The sequence below is a fragment of the Brachyhypopomus gauderio genome, chromosome 16, assembly GCF_052324685.1.
Source record: "Brachyhypopomus gauderio isolate BG-103 chromosome 16, BGAUD_0.2, whole genome shotgun sequence".
Classification (NCBI taxonomy): Eukaryota; Metazoa; Chordata; class Actinopteri; order Gymnotiformes; family Hypopomidae; genus Brachyhypopomus; species Brachyhypopomus gauderio.
This window is the reverse complement of record NC_135226.1, coordinates 20,232,192-20,252,580: the sequence shown is the minus strand read 5'-3', so window position 1 is coordinate 20,252,580 and position 20,389 is coordinate 20,232,192. Positions and strand designations below refer to the sequence as shown.

Genomic DNA, 20,389 nt, shown 5'->3' with positions numbered 1-20,389 from the left:
AAAAGTCGTCTAGTCATTCGTGTACTTTTATGCATGGGAATCACGCCTCGTTAAGTTCAAAGACATCTTCGTGGTTTTTGTCAGCAAAATGTTTTAAAGAACCGATCACTCCGTTTTTTGTTATCCTGTCAAAATAAAAGTCACGTCAAACGAAACGGCATGCTTATTAAAATGATAAAAAAAAATAAAAGTAGCGAATTCAAATAGAAATTTAATACTACATTTAATCCTACATTTCTAAAAAGGTAGAATGTCAAAAATAAAGTGTGGTGTATTAAAGTTCCCCTGCTGCAAGACCCGCTCGCACCCGTCTGATGTGAATATAAAGGAGGGCGTGTGGGTGGTGGGTGGACGCCGGCATGTTCCTCAACTAAAAGGTCCGAGAGGCGGAAGGGGACGAACAGGAAGATTATTGCTACCAAGTCGGAAGGGGGAAGAGTTAGAAATCGGTGTTTATTTCCATAATACGTTATTATTATTATTATTTTGTCTCTTATTAGCAGGGCGAGCGGGTTGTTGGTGCGGACTCCTGCCATGGTTCAGCCTCGACTTCCTGTCGCAGAGCGCGGAGGAGCAGCGGGGTCGGGGTGTCGCTGAAGACCCAGCTGGGTGTCCGCACGGAACAGACGTGACCTCCCCGACAAAACTCCATATATGATAGAAGATTTTCTTCTCCTTTTTTGACACTTTTAAAAATTTTATTTTATTCGGATGCACTTGCTTTTGAGGCCGATGACAGCGCGGTGTGCGGCGGGCGCGGGGTGTTGATGGGAGCCCTGCCTCGGTAGAGACACCCCCCCTACCCCCCGACCACGGACCACCGACCCTCCGCTCGGGCGCTGTCCTCACCGGGGGGGTTTTTTTCATCGGTCAAAAGTGCTTGTTGCGACTACCGGAGAGGGGGGGAGAAGGGGAGAGAGAGTGTCCAGGGTGTCTGGGGGATACCCACCACCACCATGGCGGGGAACCTGAAGAAAGGTGGCGGTCTCATCGGGATGATGAAGGACGCCTTCCAGCCCCACCACCACCTACACCACTCCCACCACCAGCCGGGCGCCGTGGACAAAAAGACCGTGGAGAAATGCTGGAAGCTCATGGACAAGGTACGACCGCGACCGCGTGATTTTCGTCGGGTTATCAAGGCCACCGAGGCCGCTGAGGAGGGGTTTTAGTTGCGGGGGTGAGTTTTTAAGGCGAGACGGGGCCCGCTCGTTAGCACGGCCGGCTAACTCGGCTAGCTTCGGGGTTTTGTGGCCTGCGCGTGCACCCGATGCACGCGCAGTTGCTAAGACAATTAGCTAGCGGGATAGCTAGCCCGCAATGCTAGTGGCGGGGGGTTTGGTCTGACAAAAAAAAGCTAGGGTGGTTAAACTCGCCTGCCCCTCAATAACGTGATGTATTTAGATTTTCATGAGGAAAAATAAATGTCAAATTTTCTTTTTATAATGGGATAAAATGTCGTAGGAAACGGCCAAAGCCTAACTGGGCTATATTGTCCAGTGTAGCTAGCTAACTGGCTAGGCTAGGCTAGGCTAAGCTAGCTCTCCAGCTAGTAGGATCACAAGGTTGTGAGTGAGGAGCTGGAGGCTGGCTGGGCTACAGCTCCCAGTTGCGTTGTTAACTTGCAGAAATGTAATTATATTGGTGAAAAATAAAAAGTTTTTGGTCATAATCTCCAGGTCTAATCCACACGACATTGATGGGGACCAAATTGCCAGCTCTCTTGGCTGGTTATATATTTACATGTGATGGTCAGAATAAAATAAGACTGAGTAACAGTTTATCCAAGAGGGCTTAGACGTGGATGGGGATTTAAGTGGGTCACACTGGCAGACGCAACACTTTGACTTAAAACAGGACTTTGGGCGTCCTGTACAACCAGTTAGTTGTGGTTGGAGACTTATTAGTCAAAGTTAGTTGTGTTTGGGGGGTTATTTTTCAGAAGATGTGCAGTTAAACTGATTTAGTTGCTGTTCAAAAGCTGCACATCGGTTTCTTGATTGTCAGAGAGCTTTATTGCTTTAAACTGAGATTTAAATATTGTCTTGGTCTCTTATTTAGGTAGGCCTGTCTGCAAGACATACTCAATTCCTGACACACCTTTAACAATTAAACACACTTGCTCAGCGGACAGGAGAACCACCAGTTAATATTTGAACAAGTCACTTAATTAATATTTTTGAGGTTTCATTAACTTCAAGTCAATTTTGGATTGATATATAAGTGTTTTTGAGTTTGTCTGGTTTTTTTTGTTGTTGCTCAAACTTCATGGTACGGAAAAAGTTGTGGTTGCAATGCTGACCTCAGGTTTCCTGTCAAGTTCTCCTTGATACTTGATCAAAGAAAACAAGACAAGTGTCACAAGGGTCTGTAGGCACAGGGTAACAACTGTCAAAACGTGCATGGTGTGTGTTAGACTCATGTCGACCTTCTACAGTGGCATTTCACCAGCACCAAAACCAACATCTTTGCTATTCTTCAAAGTAAGGATTAGATGGCATATTTTCTTCATGCCTTATAAAAAGGAGAACTAGCCTTGTGCGTCAAAAACCCAACATAAATGGCGTAGAACTAGTTACCACGTCACTAAACATGAGTTTAGCGTTGGATCATGAGAAATGCGTTTTAATCTTCCACTTTGCACTGGAATTTGTATTGGGGGTTTGATTAATAAGAATTAAGAACATGGTAATTGGTAAATAACCTGATGACTTGATACAAATCATGAAACTTGCTGAAAGTTGCTGTCAGTTGTTTTGCATAGAATTCTGTAGTTTCATATACAATGACTTCTGTCAGGTCAGAAATTATTTTTATATGAAAGCTCATTATTAGGATGCAGAACAACAAATACCAAAAAGTAAATTAAAGACGGTTATCAAACCTAATTTTAATGCTCCATTTATCTGTAGAGGTTTTTACTTTCAAATATGATATAAAAAAATGTTGCCATGTGGTTTTTGCTCTAGACTGGGTGGCGTTCATTGTATTTACTTGTTCCTTTTTCTCAACTCTTACTTGCTGTGACATTTGATGTGTCTGTATTGGGATTTTCTGACAACCTTCCACTTTCCTGTTACTGTGCTGGCTAATTATCATTGGTTGAGTAGGGTTACTATATACTTTTCTGTTCACTGCCATGGATTTGTAGTTTTGCACACTAAAATTGTAGCAAAAGACACGTAACCGTTCTATTGTTCAGTTTGCATTTTTTTTTTTCTTCAAAATAATGAAGTTGTAGCCTACATGGGAGAGATGCATTTGAATTCTTGTGTATTTCAACAGTTTGCAAAATAACGAAGCCTTTTTTAGATGACGCACTAACTATAGCAAACTAAAGCTTTCGTTTCTGTGTTTGCTAACTCGGACAAACCATCGGGTTATAGCTACTTATTTCACCGTAAGCTGTCTTGAAATGGCCGCCTCTGTTTTTATAAACTATACAGATAAAACTAAACATTAAATATGGTGAAGCCCTGGGAACCCGCAACACCGACACGAGCTGTTCGTTGGAGGACAGAGCAGCGTTCTGGTCCCACAGTCCGGGTTTCAGAACGGCGATGTGGCTTCTGTAGCTGTCGCTAGCGTCACTGAGAGCAGGCTGGGCGACTCATGCCTTTCCCTTGTTCAGACGTTTGGGGTGGACAGCTTCTCCCTCAACCTCTCTCTCATTATAATACTGTGAAAACCAACCATCTTGGTGCTGAACCACCTATCAAATGTTTCTAGCTGAGAATTCAGCCTGTGCTCTATATAATATTGGTGTGCTTTGTTGGTCGAATAAATGGTTACAGGTTATTTGCATAGTGGTGGGCGCGTTGTCCTGGGCCATTGGCTGATCTTGAGGGTGCAGGTGAGCGAGCAGGGCAGTGAAGCACTCGTAGAAACCCTTCAAGCCCCTCCCACCAACACCACTGGAGGGCACCGTGTGGGGGCGTGTCTGCATGCTGATTTGCGTGAAGGAGATGGCGGCCATGTCTTGGCGTAATGGCATGCGTGCTTCCTGATAATTCTGAGGACGTCCCAGTGACTGCACACTTATCTCCTGCATGTCGGGGCTGATGTTTGGCCTGGACGAACACCACGCGTGGCGGGCATGAGAATGGGCTCTATTGTGACCTCACTATGACATCATTTGCTTGTTGCCCCAGCCACAGCTGGCGCGGAGCTTAGGGGCGGAGCTTACCCCCACTGTTCCCGCCCCTCTGATCCAAGTGGCTGCAGGCCGGGTCCGTCGTGCAGTGAAGCTCCCGCCGGGGCCTTGACATCTGAGCAGATAGCACTTTCCTCCAATTTCCCACCCACGTCTTGATCAATAGTTCAGAAGGTGACGACGCATAGCTGCTGGACCAGCAATAGTCCGGCCGGGCCCGTATGTCTGAGCAAAACGCCTTGGCACTGCATTTCTAACTTGGCAGGAGTCATTTCAGTGTGAAGTACAGAGGTTCCTATTGCATAGTGTTTGGATGTATTTAGTAAAAAGCGCCATCGTCAGCTCAAGGGTAGACCAAGTCTGAGTGTTGCTCCCCTTTTCCTCTCTCTACTCTTCTCTCTCTTTATTTCATTTGTCTAGAGTGGTCAGCTGTATTAATTCACTTTAAAGTGTGTTCTTAGAACAGGCAGTCCATGGAGGAGTAGATGTACTTTAAATATAAATTAAATATTCTGTTGGCATCACCTGAACCAGAAGAAGATAAATTTGTCCCTTATCACCTAGTTATCGTGTGTCTGTTTCTTCAATGATTTTATGGATGGAATACATTTTATTCCAGGGACAATTTAAACCTCCAGAGATTAAACATAAGCTAAATACTTTCATTCCATCTTTTTTTCCTTAAAGTGTATTTTCAGTCCGTGAATGATTCGTCAGCCTAACTTTAGTGGCACTTCTCTGTCTTTCTGTCAAGGTGGTGCGATTATGCCAGAATCCCAAGCTCGCCCTCAAGAACAGTCCTCCGTACATCCTGGACCTGCTACCAGACTCCTACCAGCACCTACGCACCATCCTGTCTCGCTACGAGGGCAGAATGGAGACTCTGGGCGATATCGAGTACTTCCGCGTCTTCATGGAGAACCTGACGAAGAAGACCAAGCAGACCATCAGCCTCTTCAAGGAGGGCAAAGAACGCATGTATGAGGAGAACTCCCAGCCCAGGTGAGCCACCCAGGCCCGGTGTCTGGTCCACAGGCTCCATGGGGTTAAAGGGCTAGTTTGCTCTCTGTTTTGGTGCACCCATGTTGACCGTGCTATTGGACATTTCTGCTTAACACAATAAGAGACACGGTCGTGGCCAAAGCTGACACCATCACACATCCCAAAACCCATAACATAATAATATAATAATAATTAAAAAATAAAACCACACAGCACTCAACATGTATGAGATCGTTATGGCATGTGAAGTTTAGGCTACAAAAAGAGAAGTGTGAACAGTATGATGTGAGCAGTATGATTTTGTCTTTGACAACCCTCAGCGGTGGGAGGAGGGGGGGGGGGGTGTCATGCTGCTAGCCAGCGTTTTGAGAAGTAGTTCTCAGAAGAGAAACGGCTCACTATCTTGGTGAAGCCTTATGTGTGTGTGAGAGGTCGATCTAAAAGCAGAAGCTCTCTTGTGAAACTGTGTGTCGGGTCTTGAATCATGTGAAAGAACTCTGGCCGCAGTCGATTGTGGGGCATCTCGTTTGGTGCTCAAGTTGTGTTAAGAGGCACACGTCACATCAGCTGCGTGGCCCACATGAAGTTTATATCGCTGTAAGATTACATCTCCCCAACTCCTCTTTGCAACACTGGCGTTTTAGTAGCGGACAAAGTGTCAGGGAGAGTCTAACCGAGAGCAATTACATTTCTAATTGATCCGAAGTAGTCGGCACTTCATAATGGTCTCTCATTTTCTCCTTTTTTTGTATTTGCTCTTGTTTGCCAGATATTTTATTTATTTCTTGTGACTGCATGGCTTGTCTCATCTTTCATCAGTGTGAATCTTCTTCGTAGTATAAAAGAGAAGAGGCCTGTGATCATTTCTCTTTTGAGATATATCGTCACGCAGGTGCAGTGAGTTGTGTGTGGCGGCCACATGCGTGTTTGTCGTGTCTGCGTGGACCGAAGGCTCCGTGTGGCCTTAGCCGGTCCGTGCTCATTCACGTTTTACAACGTTGCTATTTTTCACGGTGTCGCGTTCTGTGAGGAGAATCGCAACTTCTCAACTGTGAAAGTTTGTACTGTAAGCACTTATTCAAAACATTCAACCTAACGAGGTCCGATAACCTTGTGTTAAAATGATCTAGCGCTGTTTGAAACCATTTACCACACTCCATATAAGACGAGAGAGTGCAGACTGTCTCTCTTTGTCCTTTCTGCAGTGTGAGGTGTGAATGGTTGTCTACGTTGGTCCCGTGTCCATGGCCCTAGCGCCCCCTGCTGCTGTGTCCTTAGCCGGCGCTGGCCGTGATCACGCCTGCTCGCTGATGTGAGCTTGGACGGCTCGGCCCCCTCCTGCTGCCTCACTGCACACTGTATTTGCATCTCATTTTAAAACTTTTTTTCCCATGAAATACGTGAAGGGTTCAAGACGGGTAAATTGAGCGCGTGCTTTATATCAGTCAGGTGTTTGTTCCGCACACGCAGAGTTCTCTTCCTGCTCAAATTGCAAATCGTGATTACATATGTATTGCTACTGCTTCAACCTAATTAATGCCACTTTATAATAGCTTAGCAAAGGTGTTGGACATTTTAAAGCAGCTGAGATGAATTAAATATGCAGAAATGTAGTGAGTTCAAGTAGGAATTGCTGTGGACGGTGATGTATTGCAGTTGTGATGGTAAAGAGTGGAGCAAAAAGACTGAATGAATTCATCGTTCTTCCTGCTACTGATTAAAACGGTTTGCCTTGCGCTGAAAATGGGCTGTAGCACTTTTAATTGGACGGGGACAGTTTTCGTGGTTTTGGTTTTGGCATATTGGATTTGAAATGGACATGGGTTAAAGTTCTCCGTCACTACGACGGATTTCCGTCATTTGATTTTTTGGGGGAAAAAATCCGTCAAATCATAATAAACCACACACGCGTGTGCTATCTGTTTTGTGGTCGAAATATGATTCTTACTGGATGGATGGATGACGGCGGTGTCGTTTGATTGACTTGCGGGTGCACCTTCTGATTTTCGGACATAACTAGAAAAGTGACCTCCCCCTCCTGCCTGACCGTAGCGCGCGACTCCATTAACCTCCCGCAAACCTGCGCGAACTCTGGAGGCTATTTGGCGCGTCATTCTTTGGTAGTATAAAGAAATACCCCGCAAAACAGGGGAATGAACATTTACCTGATGAATTTTAATGTTGCTTTGTGTTTCACGTGTGAAAAGTGCTGGAATTTAGGCTAAGTAGCCTACTTGAAATGCTTGAAATTGTAACTACTTAGTTTCACAACAAATATCTGTCTGACTGAACAGTTCTCTTTACGTTAACAAATACGAGCCTCTTGTAATTCCAGGACGAAACATGAGAGAACGTGAAGACGTTAAGATTGGGCGTTTTGGAAATAAACCACCATTAAATAATGTGATTAAAAGCGAATTATTTCGAATCATTTCGAGTATATGTATAAATATTTAACTTAATTAAGTTTAACGTTGATCCGTGCGTCTAAACGGAACTTGGTGTTTGGTGTGCGCGGCGGAAGAATACACGGTTATGCGGCTTGGGACCGAGGAGGACAGCGTCAGGATAGGATAACTGCGTACAGGACATTATTCGCGTAATCCTGAAAACTCCCCAGTTCTGAAGTCTTTATAAAAAGAATGAGCAACATGCCCAAATGAGACAGTAAATTGTTACTGATACAGAACTGTTATCTTTTACAGTCTAATGAAGTACCTTATTGAGCATGAGATCACCAAAACAGTATAGAAGTCAAGTTAGTTTACTTGGAAGCAGTTAGAAGACAGTGTGAACAGTTGTGAACATAGTTTCTCATAGTTTGTTTTTTTATCTCCGTCATACCTTTTAAAACTCACCAGGATTCACTAAATTTGACTTGATCTTTAAATAATTTTCTGGAAGAGGACCCCCAGATAGATAAGTATACTTTGTAAATGTGTTTAATATGTGGAATTAGGCAAAAGAGGCCGTGTCCCAACTACACCACATTTTCAGTAATTGCTGGCATTGTCTTTTGCCAGGAAAATTTTTCAGTCAAATGAAAATTTCTTGCTTTAACCCATGAATGGAGAACAGAAGTGTGTAGTTTCAGCTTTAACTCAGGAGTTTTGTAGGTTTATGTGGTGAATCGTCTTGGTATCGCACCCCTACAGCGTAGGCACTGTAGCCATTTTTGTAGTATTGTAGTTGGAGTTTTGAAGTTTGCCTTGCTGTGCCATTGCTGAATTAGACTGTATATTTATTACCTTGTGGTTTACCGATGTTGAATTGCTGGAGAATATGTAGTCGGAGCAAATGTAATGATTAATTCTGAATTGTAGTGTAGTTTTAATTCTGGCGATGTTAAAACTACACAAAAAAATCGGAATTTCTTTCGATTTACTGAAACAATTTTGAAGTAATATGTAAATATTGTTGGATTCTAAACTGTTCCATTCACTCCCTTTGTTCATATAGTCCATATATGGGTTCTAAGCTGCAAATGTAGGCTATTGGAAGACACACACTCATTTACATATCTCTGCCTATTCATACTATAGCAGTTTAGGCCCGCCCACTTGCACTGCAGTTCTCAGGCACATTTTCAGAGTGTATTTTGAATAAAGCACAGTACAGGGCAGCCAATCAGAACGGAGCTCATTTATCATTTATAACACAAACGGCCTTTAAACTCTTAAGGGATAAAGAGAGAGGAGAATAGTCGTGTAAAAATTGTAACACTAAAGCCAATGCCAGATGACGGGGAAAGAGAAAAGACTTTGTTAGAAAACTTGACCTTGAGATTTTCGGTTCCTGAAAACAAGCGCTGTTACCATAGCGATGCGATGTCTTGGCTCCAGTGTGGGCGAGGGGCCAAGCAACGAAAACATTACAGCAAAAGTTACTTTCTAATCTTCGTCTTTCAGTGTCACGGAGATCAGATCAGGTGGCTTTGGCTTTATGGACTTATTATAGTCCAAAACTCTTTGACGGTGAATGTGCATTCTTAGGAAGGAGGGGAATTCGTGTGGGTGTGGACTCGGGCGTAGCTTCACCAGGCTCTGATTTAGGTTAGGAAACATCTTGTTGGAGTGGCCTCCTTTCTCCCACCAGACCATCGTAGCCTCTCCCCGTCTTTGATGCGTGTTCGAGCAGAGCTAAAACTGGACGGGCCTGTCCAGTGCGTAAGGGATGGTCACGCGATCGCACACATGGACGCTGCTCTCTCGGCCAACGACTTCACTCCTTGCTCCGTGTGCAGCGTTCGTACGGCACCATTCATCCGGGCTCGGAGAGACCATGTGGGAATCTGCACTTTACGACCCAAACGGGCTAATGAGCTTGTTCGCACATTCAGCATGTGCTCACACTTGAATTAACACTCTGTTTTAACACTGCTAGGGACCAACTCTGCGCGTACGGATCCCAGTGGGCGGAAGGTCTAAGCCCAACGATTGTAGCGCAGTACCGGGCCGTCGGGGTTTGGTCTCGTAGTTTAACACGTGCGGTATGATTTAGCGGAACTAAATTCTGTGATGCAACACCTCGGTGTGTCTGCTCAGATTATTATTATTTTTTATTATTTGTAGTGCTTTCATTATGATGTAATCTGCAGGACGTGATGATATCCCATGAGCCTTAGCACCGTTCATCTGCTCCATCCACATCCAGAAGCCGAGCAGTAGTGGCTTCCACGGTGCCGTATTCCACCCCGGGCTAAAGCCTGGGACTGTTGGAGTCCGCCCTGCCGTCCCTCAGTACCCGCACACCCTCGGTGTGCTCCATGTCCTGATTTCTGTGCACCTAGAATCCGTGCAATATCTAGAAGTGGGCCATTGGGCCGGGTGCTAAATTTACACCACAGTGGTTGTGGTCTTGTGTGCCTACATGGGTCAGCACAGGCCTGACACCCCCCCCCCCCCCCCCCAAACACCACCACCAGTCCGATCTCCCCATTTAACTATTATCTCTTCTTACCTCATGCGTGAGAACGCTGCATAAATGGATCAGTTGCAGCGAGCCGGAAATACGTCTGCAGATAAACTAACGAGGCCCGACCCACGTGTTTGGCCCAGAGACAGGTTCTACAATTCTGTGGTGTAACTGACTCTTAGGAACTCCTTTGTGCTGTAATCTTGCTGTAGCTTCCTTTGATACTGGCTCCAGTGTCACTCACAGGTGCATTTTGTTGTGGTGCGGATGCATGCGTGTTCTGTGCGTGTTCTGTGCAGCGTCACGTCACGCTACGCGTCCTGCTCTCTCGTCTTGAGTGAAGAGTAAAAACCTCATCGGAGAGGAGGAGGCTTGCGATTGTAGATAAAGACACGACCACTGTACACACTTGTTCTTCATTTATGGTGTTGCCACAGAAAGGGTAAAAAAAAAACTTCTGCAGATGTCTCGTTCTTCCGTGTTGGTTCTGGGGAAACGTTACACTTCTCTGAGGTCTTCAAACGCCATTGCAGTTTTAGCTCGTTCTTTAAGGGTTTGAGTATTTGGCCAGTGGAAATGTTGGCGTACTAAAGACATAAGTGGAGTTTCTAGTAATCTCTACTGTTTTTGTTTGCGTTTTTAAGGCCTGTGTTTCCTCCATATGTCCCGATAGGCCAGATGTGAAGCCCAAGTTAAGGTCCTTCAGTTTGAAGCTGTTTCTGTTATTCTTCAGCACCTTTTAGGAGATTCACACCGTGTCATCTGTAGGAACTACAATAACTTCTAATTGACCCTTTCATGAGGCCCCATCTTTCTTTGGTTGCTTAAACAATCCACGTTGTTCTGGATGCACACGGTGGCCGACCCATCCGAGCGGCGTGGTTCTGTAGGCCTCCTCACCCTTCCGGGTCGGCCGCGCCCTCGTGAAACTTCAGCCCGTTTATCTCGGGCCTGGTGAGCGTGCGTGTAGTCACAGCTACACAACACCTCAATGTTGGCGTCTAGCTAAAACACACGCGCTGCTCTCGTTTCCCTTGAAGTCTCGTCCCCTGAAGGGCTACAAAGTTCACATCTATGAGGCCTCACAATGGAGAAATAGTCTTAAGATTGTGTCCCCCCCCCCTAAGTGGACATGAAGTGACTTTGATATTTCTATATTTATGGTGTGAATGTGCTGTGGAGTGTGAACCTTCTGTCAGCGACGTTTCCTGGCACAGATCTGCTGTGAACCCAGTTCCGGAGTTACGCTCGTGAAGTGATGACTCTGTTGAAAAGGAAACCCAGCGCACGAATTGGGTCCATTTTCCCAAAGAGAAGGGGTGTGTGGGTGTGTGTGTGTGTGTGTGTGTGTGTGTGTGTGTGTGTGTGTGTGTGTGTGTGTGTGTGTGTGAGAGAGAGACATACATACATATATTTAACATATCTCGCACACAGTTGTAGTGAAGTGGGAGATGGGAAGTTTCGGCCCTCAGCTGAATTACATGTTCAGTCTGCGAGATCTCCCTAAGCGTCCTCTCTGACGTCCTGAAGGGCGGGTCTGTCCTGAAGGGCGGGTCTGTCCTGATACAGTGGGACTGCAGCAGGCGTTCTTAAGGAGTTGACCCTTTTGTGTCCGTTGTGCAGTGCTCAAATGACCTTTCAACCTCTGGGTGATTTGCCCGCTGTACAGCCCGCTGTCTTTAGAACCCCAGAAGACGGGCAAGTGTGATGCCTCAGGGTTGAGAGAGGATGAATGGCTAAAGGGAAGTGTTTGCCAAAAGACACATGCTTGCACAACTAACAAAACACAGCAGTAATGAGTAAGCTCCCCCTCTCCCCCCCCTGTCTCTCTCCCTCTTTCTTTCTATCTCTCCCTCCACAACCCCCCCCCCCCCCCCCCCACCTCCCCCCGCCTCTCTCTCTCTGCATTCACTTTTATGTCATTCATCAAAAGTGCAGTACATAAGGCACATTAAACATGTACATTTTATGGTGGCAGTAAATGGCTAAATTATTTCAGTACCAGGCCTACATGCGGAAAGAAATCAAAGGCGCGGTAAACTAGAGTGTTTTAATGCAGACCTAAAAATACACAGCTACAGAGAAATGCTTTCCTAATATTGTCTAGGGCCCTTATTGTGCCGAGGCAAAGGGGGGGGGCGCAAAGGAGGGCTCTGTGATTGACGGCTCGCTCACTCGCGCTCTCTCTCTCTCTCTTTCTCCCTTGCCTGGCTGTTTTATCATGGAAAACAGGAAACAGGAAGGGAGCAGCCAGCTGCAGGTCAAAGGTCGGGCCAAAAGAGGAGGCAAGCTTACAAAAGCGCAGTATCTAGGGACGGCTCGGTCCGTGTGGCGGGCACAGGCCAGGAGCCGTCCGACTGCCCTTCGCACCGCCCCGAGTAAGACGACGGGGAACGAACTCTCTCCGCGCTCACACTCGGTCACTACGGCAACCGTGTGGGGGCCGAATTCAACACGGACCTGCGAGTTTCTTGTGGCTGTAACTCTGATCAGGGCTGTGCAATGTCCTACAGTCCTACAGATGACTGTGGAGGAAGACGTGTCAAAAGATTCACCGAGTCGCTCGAACGTGCTATTATTTACTTATTGAGGTTTATTTATTGAGGTTTATTAAGTATTATTTTTTACTTATTGAGGTTTATTTATTAAGTATTATTTACTTATTGAGGTTTATTTATTAAGTATTATTTACTTTTTGCTATTAGCTATGAAGAAATAGCAACGCATTATTCTAATAAGAAACAGTCTTTATTCAGCCAATTCAGACACACAGTAGAATGCATGAATGACTCTATCTAATTTAGTCTTATAACGCGCAAAACACCAAATGATGATTACCTACTGAAATGATTCAGTGGTGTCCTTCAAAGCGACCTGTTGTAATTCATCCTTAATTGTCTTCCATGGTGTATTATAGTGCAGACAGAAATTAATCAGAAGCTCTAATGTTGCTTCATTAGAAAGACTAATGTGGACGACAGGATTGGATAAGCGGCCCAGGCCGTACATGAGTGCGCTGCTCAGCCTTTTTAGACTTCATCCTGTCACACAGGATGTGAGGTCACACAGGATGTGAGGTCATGTCTTGGATGGGATCAGGCTCGGACGGGAATGGGGAGCATTGTGATGTCGCAGCTCTAGGAGTCTCCAAAGATCTCGTATCATCAAAAGTTTTCAAAGAACTCCTCCCGGCCCTGCAGTCTGCTGTCTCTGATGGATTATTCAGCAACAGCAACTTTCTCTGGAGAGTTCACTAAGCTACAGCGTACATAAACGAAGAAAGCAGCATTGTACCCAAAGGTTTAGTATATGAGGAGGTTTCCTACAGGCTGAGGTCACCCAGTCAACGTTTGGACGCTACGAAGTTGCAGCTTTGAATTTGTCCGTTTGTAGCCGTTATGTAGCTATACCCGTGTGGAGAAAGAAATTATGACCACATAACATCATCTCCACACCGGAGATTGAGAGTTACAGTAGAACCATTTATTGAAGCCTGTCGCCTGGTGTCCTCTAGCTTGATGGTACCATCGGGTACATCAGGTAAGGATAGATGTAAGGATGGATGGTGTGGGTGTGTGTGTACGTGCAGAGCAGAGAAATGGGTGGGAAACAGTTCAGCGCAGTGTGCTGGCAGGAATCCCAGAGGAAGGAAGACGCTTCATGTAGTGCTATCCCAACTAGCCTAGCAGCTAAGCTAACAGACCTGGCTAGAGCCCAATGGGAAGAGATTCAGTCCTGAGAATTTGAGAGTTTTCAGAAGATGAATTTTTGTCCTCTGAGGAATCAAAGTTCTGGTGAAACTGTGATTGGGTTTGCGTCCATGGCCTTGTGGCCCAGCGGTAGTGGAGATGTTATCGCCGTCCTGCTCGTTGACCCGTGATGCTGGCATACCAGAAATGAACACATTTATCAACACTTCCCCTGATCGCGAGGATTAGAATAGAAGAGTAGAAATCTCTAACAATCCTGAACTGGAGCCTGATTTGAAATATTCATGAGGAACTTTTTGAACACCTCCGGTTTTTAGAGAACCTTCTGGATTCTTTAGTTTGGCCCCTGCTAGTCTGCAAGAAATCGAAGGTTAGGGCTGGTGTCCTTGTTTTCTTGTGTTTCATTAATAAAAGCTGCTGTGCTGTGACCTTCGGCGTTCTGTGCAGAGTTTAACATCAGCTTAGGGAGTCTCCTCGGGCTTTGGGTCCACCGTTGAAGTTCCTCGGGAGACTTTAAAGAGGACCTCCTGGATTAAGACACATCTGCATATGACTGCTTCTCGCGTGCTTTGCTCAGGCACTGGAGAGCTTCTTCACGATATCCTCACAGTGCATCATCTAGAATGCCACCGTGCTCACATATAAGCCTGGGCTTTGTAGCGGTGCTGTGTTTACTGTGGAGGTCTCCTTTCAGAGTGCCTATTCTTGTTTGCTATTTAGGGCTGAGCACACAGGGCTTCTCGAATGTCCCCCGTTTTTCACATTCACAGCAACGTTTGAGCCTTTTCTGCACATCAGTCATGTCACAGACCACACCTCCCCCGCCCATCACATCACAGACCACCACACCTCCCCGCCACAGACCACACCTCCCTGCCACAGACCACACCTCCTCCGGAGAGCACCTTCATGAGTATTTCAGTGAGCACCTCTCTGTGTGTGTGTGTGTGTGTGTGTGTGTGTGATTCAGAGAGTACATATGAGCGTTGGGACTCCTCGTTGGGAAGCAGCTGCAGTCCTGCCACACACACTGCCGCACTCTTGTGCATGTCAATTCTCCGGCCTGCAGAGCTCGCACAAGCCCCCCACTGTGCTGCCCTGTAAATCACAGCTTTCTTTCCCCTTTCCTCCCCCTGCTGGGCTGCCTGCCTTGCCCAGGCCCGCGTGGCCCAGGCCCGCGTGGCCCAGGCCCGCGTGGCCCAGACCCGCGTGGCCCAGGCCCGATGGAATCAGAAAAATGCAGCAGACATGCGGTAGCCTCCTCGTCCCGAGCGGCACATGCGTGCTCTTGCTTCGCCCGACGCCCCCTCGCGCCCCTGACCACGGCTGCTTCCATCTTCCCATTATCCCCGGGGGGGGGGGGGTGTGCCGTCCCTGTCAGCTGGGCTCCTTCGCCCCAGCGTGGAGGAAGTGACCAGTGAAACCAGCAGTCTCAACAACCTCAAGAGCCTGTGCTAATGTTACACTTCCTCACGACTCTTCATATGCTCGTGTTTAATAGCAGCGTTTTTGGGCCTGTTTTTCTTTTTTTGTTGCGAGACTAACCTTTGACTCTTCCTCTACTGTGTTCCTTTTCTTTCAGACGGAACCTGACCAAGCTGTCTCTGATATTCAGTCACATGCTGGCCGAGCTGAAGGCCATCTTCCCCAACGGCCTGTTCCAGGGGGACAACTTCAGAATCACCAAGGCAGACGCCGCAGAGTTCTGGAGAAAATCGTTTAACGACAAGTACGTTGTCCCCGTGCCGATCGGCGTTTGATTACATCAGATTTAGATCCGTGATCCGTTCCACGCGCCCCGTCATGAACGGGCCACTTTGGTAGTGTTTCGGTGGAGGCGTGTCCTTCCCTGACTCTGTGTGTGACTCGGTGACGTTGTGCTTCTGTGCAGGACCATAGTGCCGTGGAAGATCTTCAGACAGTCCCTGCACGAGTTCCACCCGATCAGCTCGGGTCTGGAGGCCATGGCGCTCAAGTCCACCATCGACCTCACCTGCAACGACTACATCTCCGTCTTTGAGTTCGACATCTTCACCCGCCTCTTTCAGGTGCGCCCACACACCCCCTCCACGCTCTGTACCGCACACCGTCTCCACTGTTTGCGCCTGTGCGGTGGGGCCACACAACAGCGCCCCCTGCTGAGAGCTGGAGAGAACTGCATCTCTCTGGCAGGTGACCGTGTGCATAAGAACCCAAAGTGATTTTTTTTTTATGTGTTAAATAAAACGAAACAGGACAGGGAGTAAATTGGAATATAGGCACCATGAAGCCAAACTACACACAGAAAAGGCCTCTTGATAAAATGCACGTTCACTTTTAAAATGTGGCTACAGTAACAATATAACGTTAAAAACAGCGACAGCCATGTACAGTTTGAAGACACCCGTCAGTGTTAAACAGCCGTAGGCGCGTGCTGGCACGGTTACCTGTACAGGTAATAAACCGTGTGGCTGCATCCAGTAACCAGTATCCAGTAGTGAAGACGGAGGCGGTGAGATGGTGTCAGCACATTTCTGCCATGCTGTCGTGCTCTGGGTTTGGAGTCGGGCCACAATAAAACGACTATTGACAGCAGGAGCCCTGAAGTCACAAACTGGAGTTTCCACATTCTTCATGCTGGGTAAAGGGCAGAGTGGGGTGAAACATGGTCAACAAATAATACCACGTTTGCAAACAGGTTGGGAACAGGTTGGGAAGTTGAAGTGTCAACATTGTCCATAATGAGTTTGGAAGTGTGTTGGGGCAGGTTATCAAGGTTTGAGAAAGGTACAGCATCGAGTAGTTGATTAGTGAAGGTGGTAGAATGATCCCGATCAAAAGTGTCGTCGGTGTGAAAGGGACGGTTGAGGTTGTGATGTCAGACACAAGTGTGAACATGTTGGTTATAAAACCCAGAGATCCAGGTGAAGATTCCCAGAAGAGACCGCAGCTGACGAGAGGAACGGAGATGAAACATTGTCTGGTTGAGACGAGAAGCTAGATCTTTGCTAGGAATACTAGCGATGGAGAGGCAGACAAAATGTCTGGTCCGTCTAGACTTTATCGAGAGCTGGGATCAAATCTATGTCCAGGAAATTGGACATCCGAGTCTTTGTAACATGCTGTACCTTTAGGCTTTTGGTATGACACACAGAGCTGGGCGCTGAAATGATTGTTTACTGTTCAGCAAAGCAAAAACTGATCAACGTTAAAACTAGCACTTAACGTACGTCGAGCACACGGCTCCAGAGCTGTGATTTAAATGTATTTTTATGAAGGCCAGAGCAATTTGTAAAAGGTTTAGAACTGGCTCTTTATGAATTTTAATTGAATGATGTGATGTCTGTTGCGAAGCATTAGAGGTTTTCTGTAGTCAGACGATCAGGTCCGCGGGCTCAGCTGCCAGCACACATGCCATCCAGTGTTCTGTGTGAATTCTCAAGGCAGTAGCAGGATTTGCACTTAATGTAGTGTAATTCGGAATTATAATCCGCCTAAAAGCCCAACCCGGATAAAATGCTCCATGAAAACGCTCCAGGCAGAATTTAAATACCTCAAACTGATTGACGTTTCAGTCAGATTCATGCTAAACTGCTCGTAAACGGAACAATAGTGAAATGGTACGCGTGTAAACAGCTTAAACCAGCTCCCTCCTGCTGTGCTGCGTTATCCGTGTGCACGCGTGTCCTTCTGACATAAACACACGGGGATTTGTTTCTCAAAGTGTCGACTTCCAGGCTCAGCTCTGCGTACAGCCTGTTTTTCGTTATTTTTTAAAATTCAAACCCTTAAAGAACAAAACATTTGTTGTAGATCAGCCTACGTTAGCAAGTTTCACTTCCTCGTATCTTCTGTGGGATGTGTTGCAAAATTAGGCCCCCGTTCGGTTCACTACCGCCACAAGCTCGGCCGAGCGTCACATGAGCACGTCACACGGCTCTTCCAATTAAATGTGTTTGCACATGTAAGCACCATGTCGCCTCACGGCCCATGTAGACTGTTGACCCAAAACCAACAATCAGAATGGCGTGAATGAGAACGATGGCGTGAATGAGAACGATGGCGTGCATATAAACACACTTCTCTCTCCACCACATCTCCCTTCTTTCCGTGATGCGGTATATCTGCTGGGGAAGCTGTGTGTACCCATGTTCATGTATTTATATTGGGCTCATTAAGCTGTATGTCCTAAACCAGACACAGAGCTCTCAGCAAGGCAGGCCACCCACACACACATCTGCCCTTTAATTAACTGGATTCGCCCTTTCTAGTGTTAAATATATTTTTTCCAATTAGTTATGATGGTACTGTACTGTCATTCCTGTGCATTGCTGTAGCTGCTTGCCTCGCAGGACCACGCCCCTTTTCCTGGCCCCACCCCCTTGTCCCTAAATAGGCGGGCTTTTTGCAGAGTGAGTTTGTTTTCATGCTCTGTACACAAGCGGCACATAGAACCATCGTGCATCATGCTAGGTCTCCTTTAAACCTACTGTAGGTAGTGATATCCTGGGGTTTGGTGCAGTTCCCCAGCTCCACAGTTTCAGGTGTTTCCTGCCCGAGCACATCTGAGCTGGAGTCAGAACACCAGCAGCATGGGACACCTGGAAAGGATCAGGGCAGCAAGTTGAAGGTCCTGCAGCAGACGTGGAGCGTGGCCGTCGGGACACTGGACCGCTGGCCTCACGCCATGTACAGAGGCGTCGCGTTGCTGTCTTGTTTCTGCTCAAGAGAAGTACGACATGCCGCCCACCAACACGCTCAGCCGGAACAGTTTCACAGTGGCGTTATCAGTCCTGCAGTCTGTTCCTCCGAACAGACACGCAGAAGGAATCAGCTGCTGAGTGTGTGTGGTTGACCTGCTGCAGGAGCTGTGTGCTTGGCTGCGTCTGAAGTGCAGGTGTGCTCAGAGAGGCTGGAGATACCACCACACACACTCGCTAGCATACACTTGCTAGCACAGCTCAGGACGTTATTTACGCTGTTTTATTAGGATTTCAGGCCTTTAGGAAATAGACATCGGTTTCAATTATGCAAGTGTCCATAGAGCGTTCCTGTGACACTCACGCGTCCTCACACGTCCACGCCGCACACACTGTTCCGGGTTATTTAGCCCTTTTTCTTTATATCGGCCACCAATTGGGAGTAAATTTGACATTTTTATTTTTATGCACGTGGGTATCTTCATGAGTAATTGCCGCAGTACGTTATCTAATCTGTTACACTGCGCTACACACTTAAAGGACTATCTACTCTGTTTAAAGTTAAATGAGGGAAAGACTGATTATCGCTCCTGATGATGTTTAGAGAGATTTAGAGGAGTCAGAAATAATATTCCTCACTGCATTTAAAGAAACTCGTGCTTTAATACATCTTAGACATATAGCACAGGCGTGTCACGTGCTGTATCCGTATGCTGATGACGGATACACAGGCGGGTCACGTGCTGTATCCGTATGCTGATGACGGATACACAGGCGGGTCACGTGCTGTATGTGTTTGTCATCTCGTCTGATTAGCGTATCGCCCTGCCTTTTTCCTGCCTTAATCAACGGGCATTGAATGAGCCCCAGCTGACTCTAAACACACACTGGTCTTCTCTCTCTCGGTCCAGGGGGTCTGGGGAATCTAGGGTGGTCTCCCCCAGCATCAGACTTTGATTCACTTGTATGCCTTAGTCTTTCAAGGGTAACGATTAGAGGTCTGCTGCATAGAGTTTAATTTATTTCCCATTAACTTTCTTATTGTGCATCACTTTGTAGCTTTTTGTTGTACACGTACTGCAATGCACTGAAATAATATTAGTTCAGTGTTTCATATGCATGAAATGTAATGATTCATTATGTTGGTGGGGCTGCTTGAGTATTTGTGTGGCTCATCACAGTCAGTATGGCATGTGGGAAGAGTTTGTAAAGATCGAATGCTTCTCCACCGTTTTCTAAGCGATGCGTGTGGCGTTTGCCAGAGAGTGAAGCACGTGGTGTAGGCAGAGCTCGGGTTGATTCAGTAGGAATGATTCAGCCAGTTCTTCCTCCTGTTCTCTCCATTCAGTGAAAACCTGCTCATTCCATTTACACGTCCTTGCATTCCGGCGTGTAGCGCTGCGTTATTAACCACAGCTGTGAAGGTTTAATCACACAGTGACTCACTTCCACTGGATATCTCAGGACCTCCTGTTCTCCACACGGCCACTAACGTTGGCCTCGGCCAGAGGAGATCAGATCATATCTCCCCACCCTGCCAAACACTGAACATTTAGTGACTCACCTGTCTCTCTCCTCCCTCCCTCTCTCTCTCTCTCTCTCTCCCTCCAGCCGTGGTCGTCTCTGCTGCGTAATTGGAACAGCCTAGCGGTCACTCACCCAGGCTACATGGCCTTTCTCACCTACGATGAGGTCAAGGCTCGTCTACAGAAGTTCATCCATAAACCCGGCAGGTAATTCACACACCAGCCGTGTGTGTGTGTGTGTGTGTGTGTGTGTGTGTGTGTGTGTGTGTGTGTGTGTGTGTGTGCGCGCACAAGCACACGGGAATCTGGCAGGTAATTCACACCCCACCTCCACACATGCGCGTATAGCAGGTAGAAAACCCACCAGTCTCCTCCCAACAAACACCTCCTACGTGTGGCTACTTC

General features: G+C 46.8%; 1 protein-coding gene across 7 annotated transcripts in view; it reads left to right on the top strand.

The window, feature by feature from the left end:
* The first annotated feature begins 354 nt into the window (after nucleotides 1–354).
* cbl (Cbl proto-oncogene, E3 ubiquitin protein ligase) overlaps nucleotides 355–20,389 on the top strand; it is a 33,474-nt gene continuing 13,439 nt past the window's right edge. For all 7 annotated transcript variants that reach the window (XR_013121636.1, XR_013121635.1, XR_013121633.1 and 4 more), the window contains exons 1-5: nucleotides 355–1,103; nucleotides 4,908–5,155; nucleotides 15,362–15,508; nucleotides 15,671–15,827; nucleotides 20,070–20,191. Coding sequence is in view for 2 of the 7 variants with exons in the window: in XM_076976524.1 (XP_076832639.1) it covers nucleotides 957–1,103; nucleotides 4,908–5,155; nucleotides 15,362–15,508; nucleotides 15,671–15,827; nucleotides 20,070–20,191 (821 nt within the window). In the remaining 5 variants the exon portion in view is untranslated. The remainder of the gene's footprint in view (nucleotides 1,104–4,907; nucleotides 5,156–15,361; nucleotides 15,509–15,670; nucleotides 15,828–20,069; nucleotides 20,192–20,389) is intronic.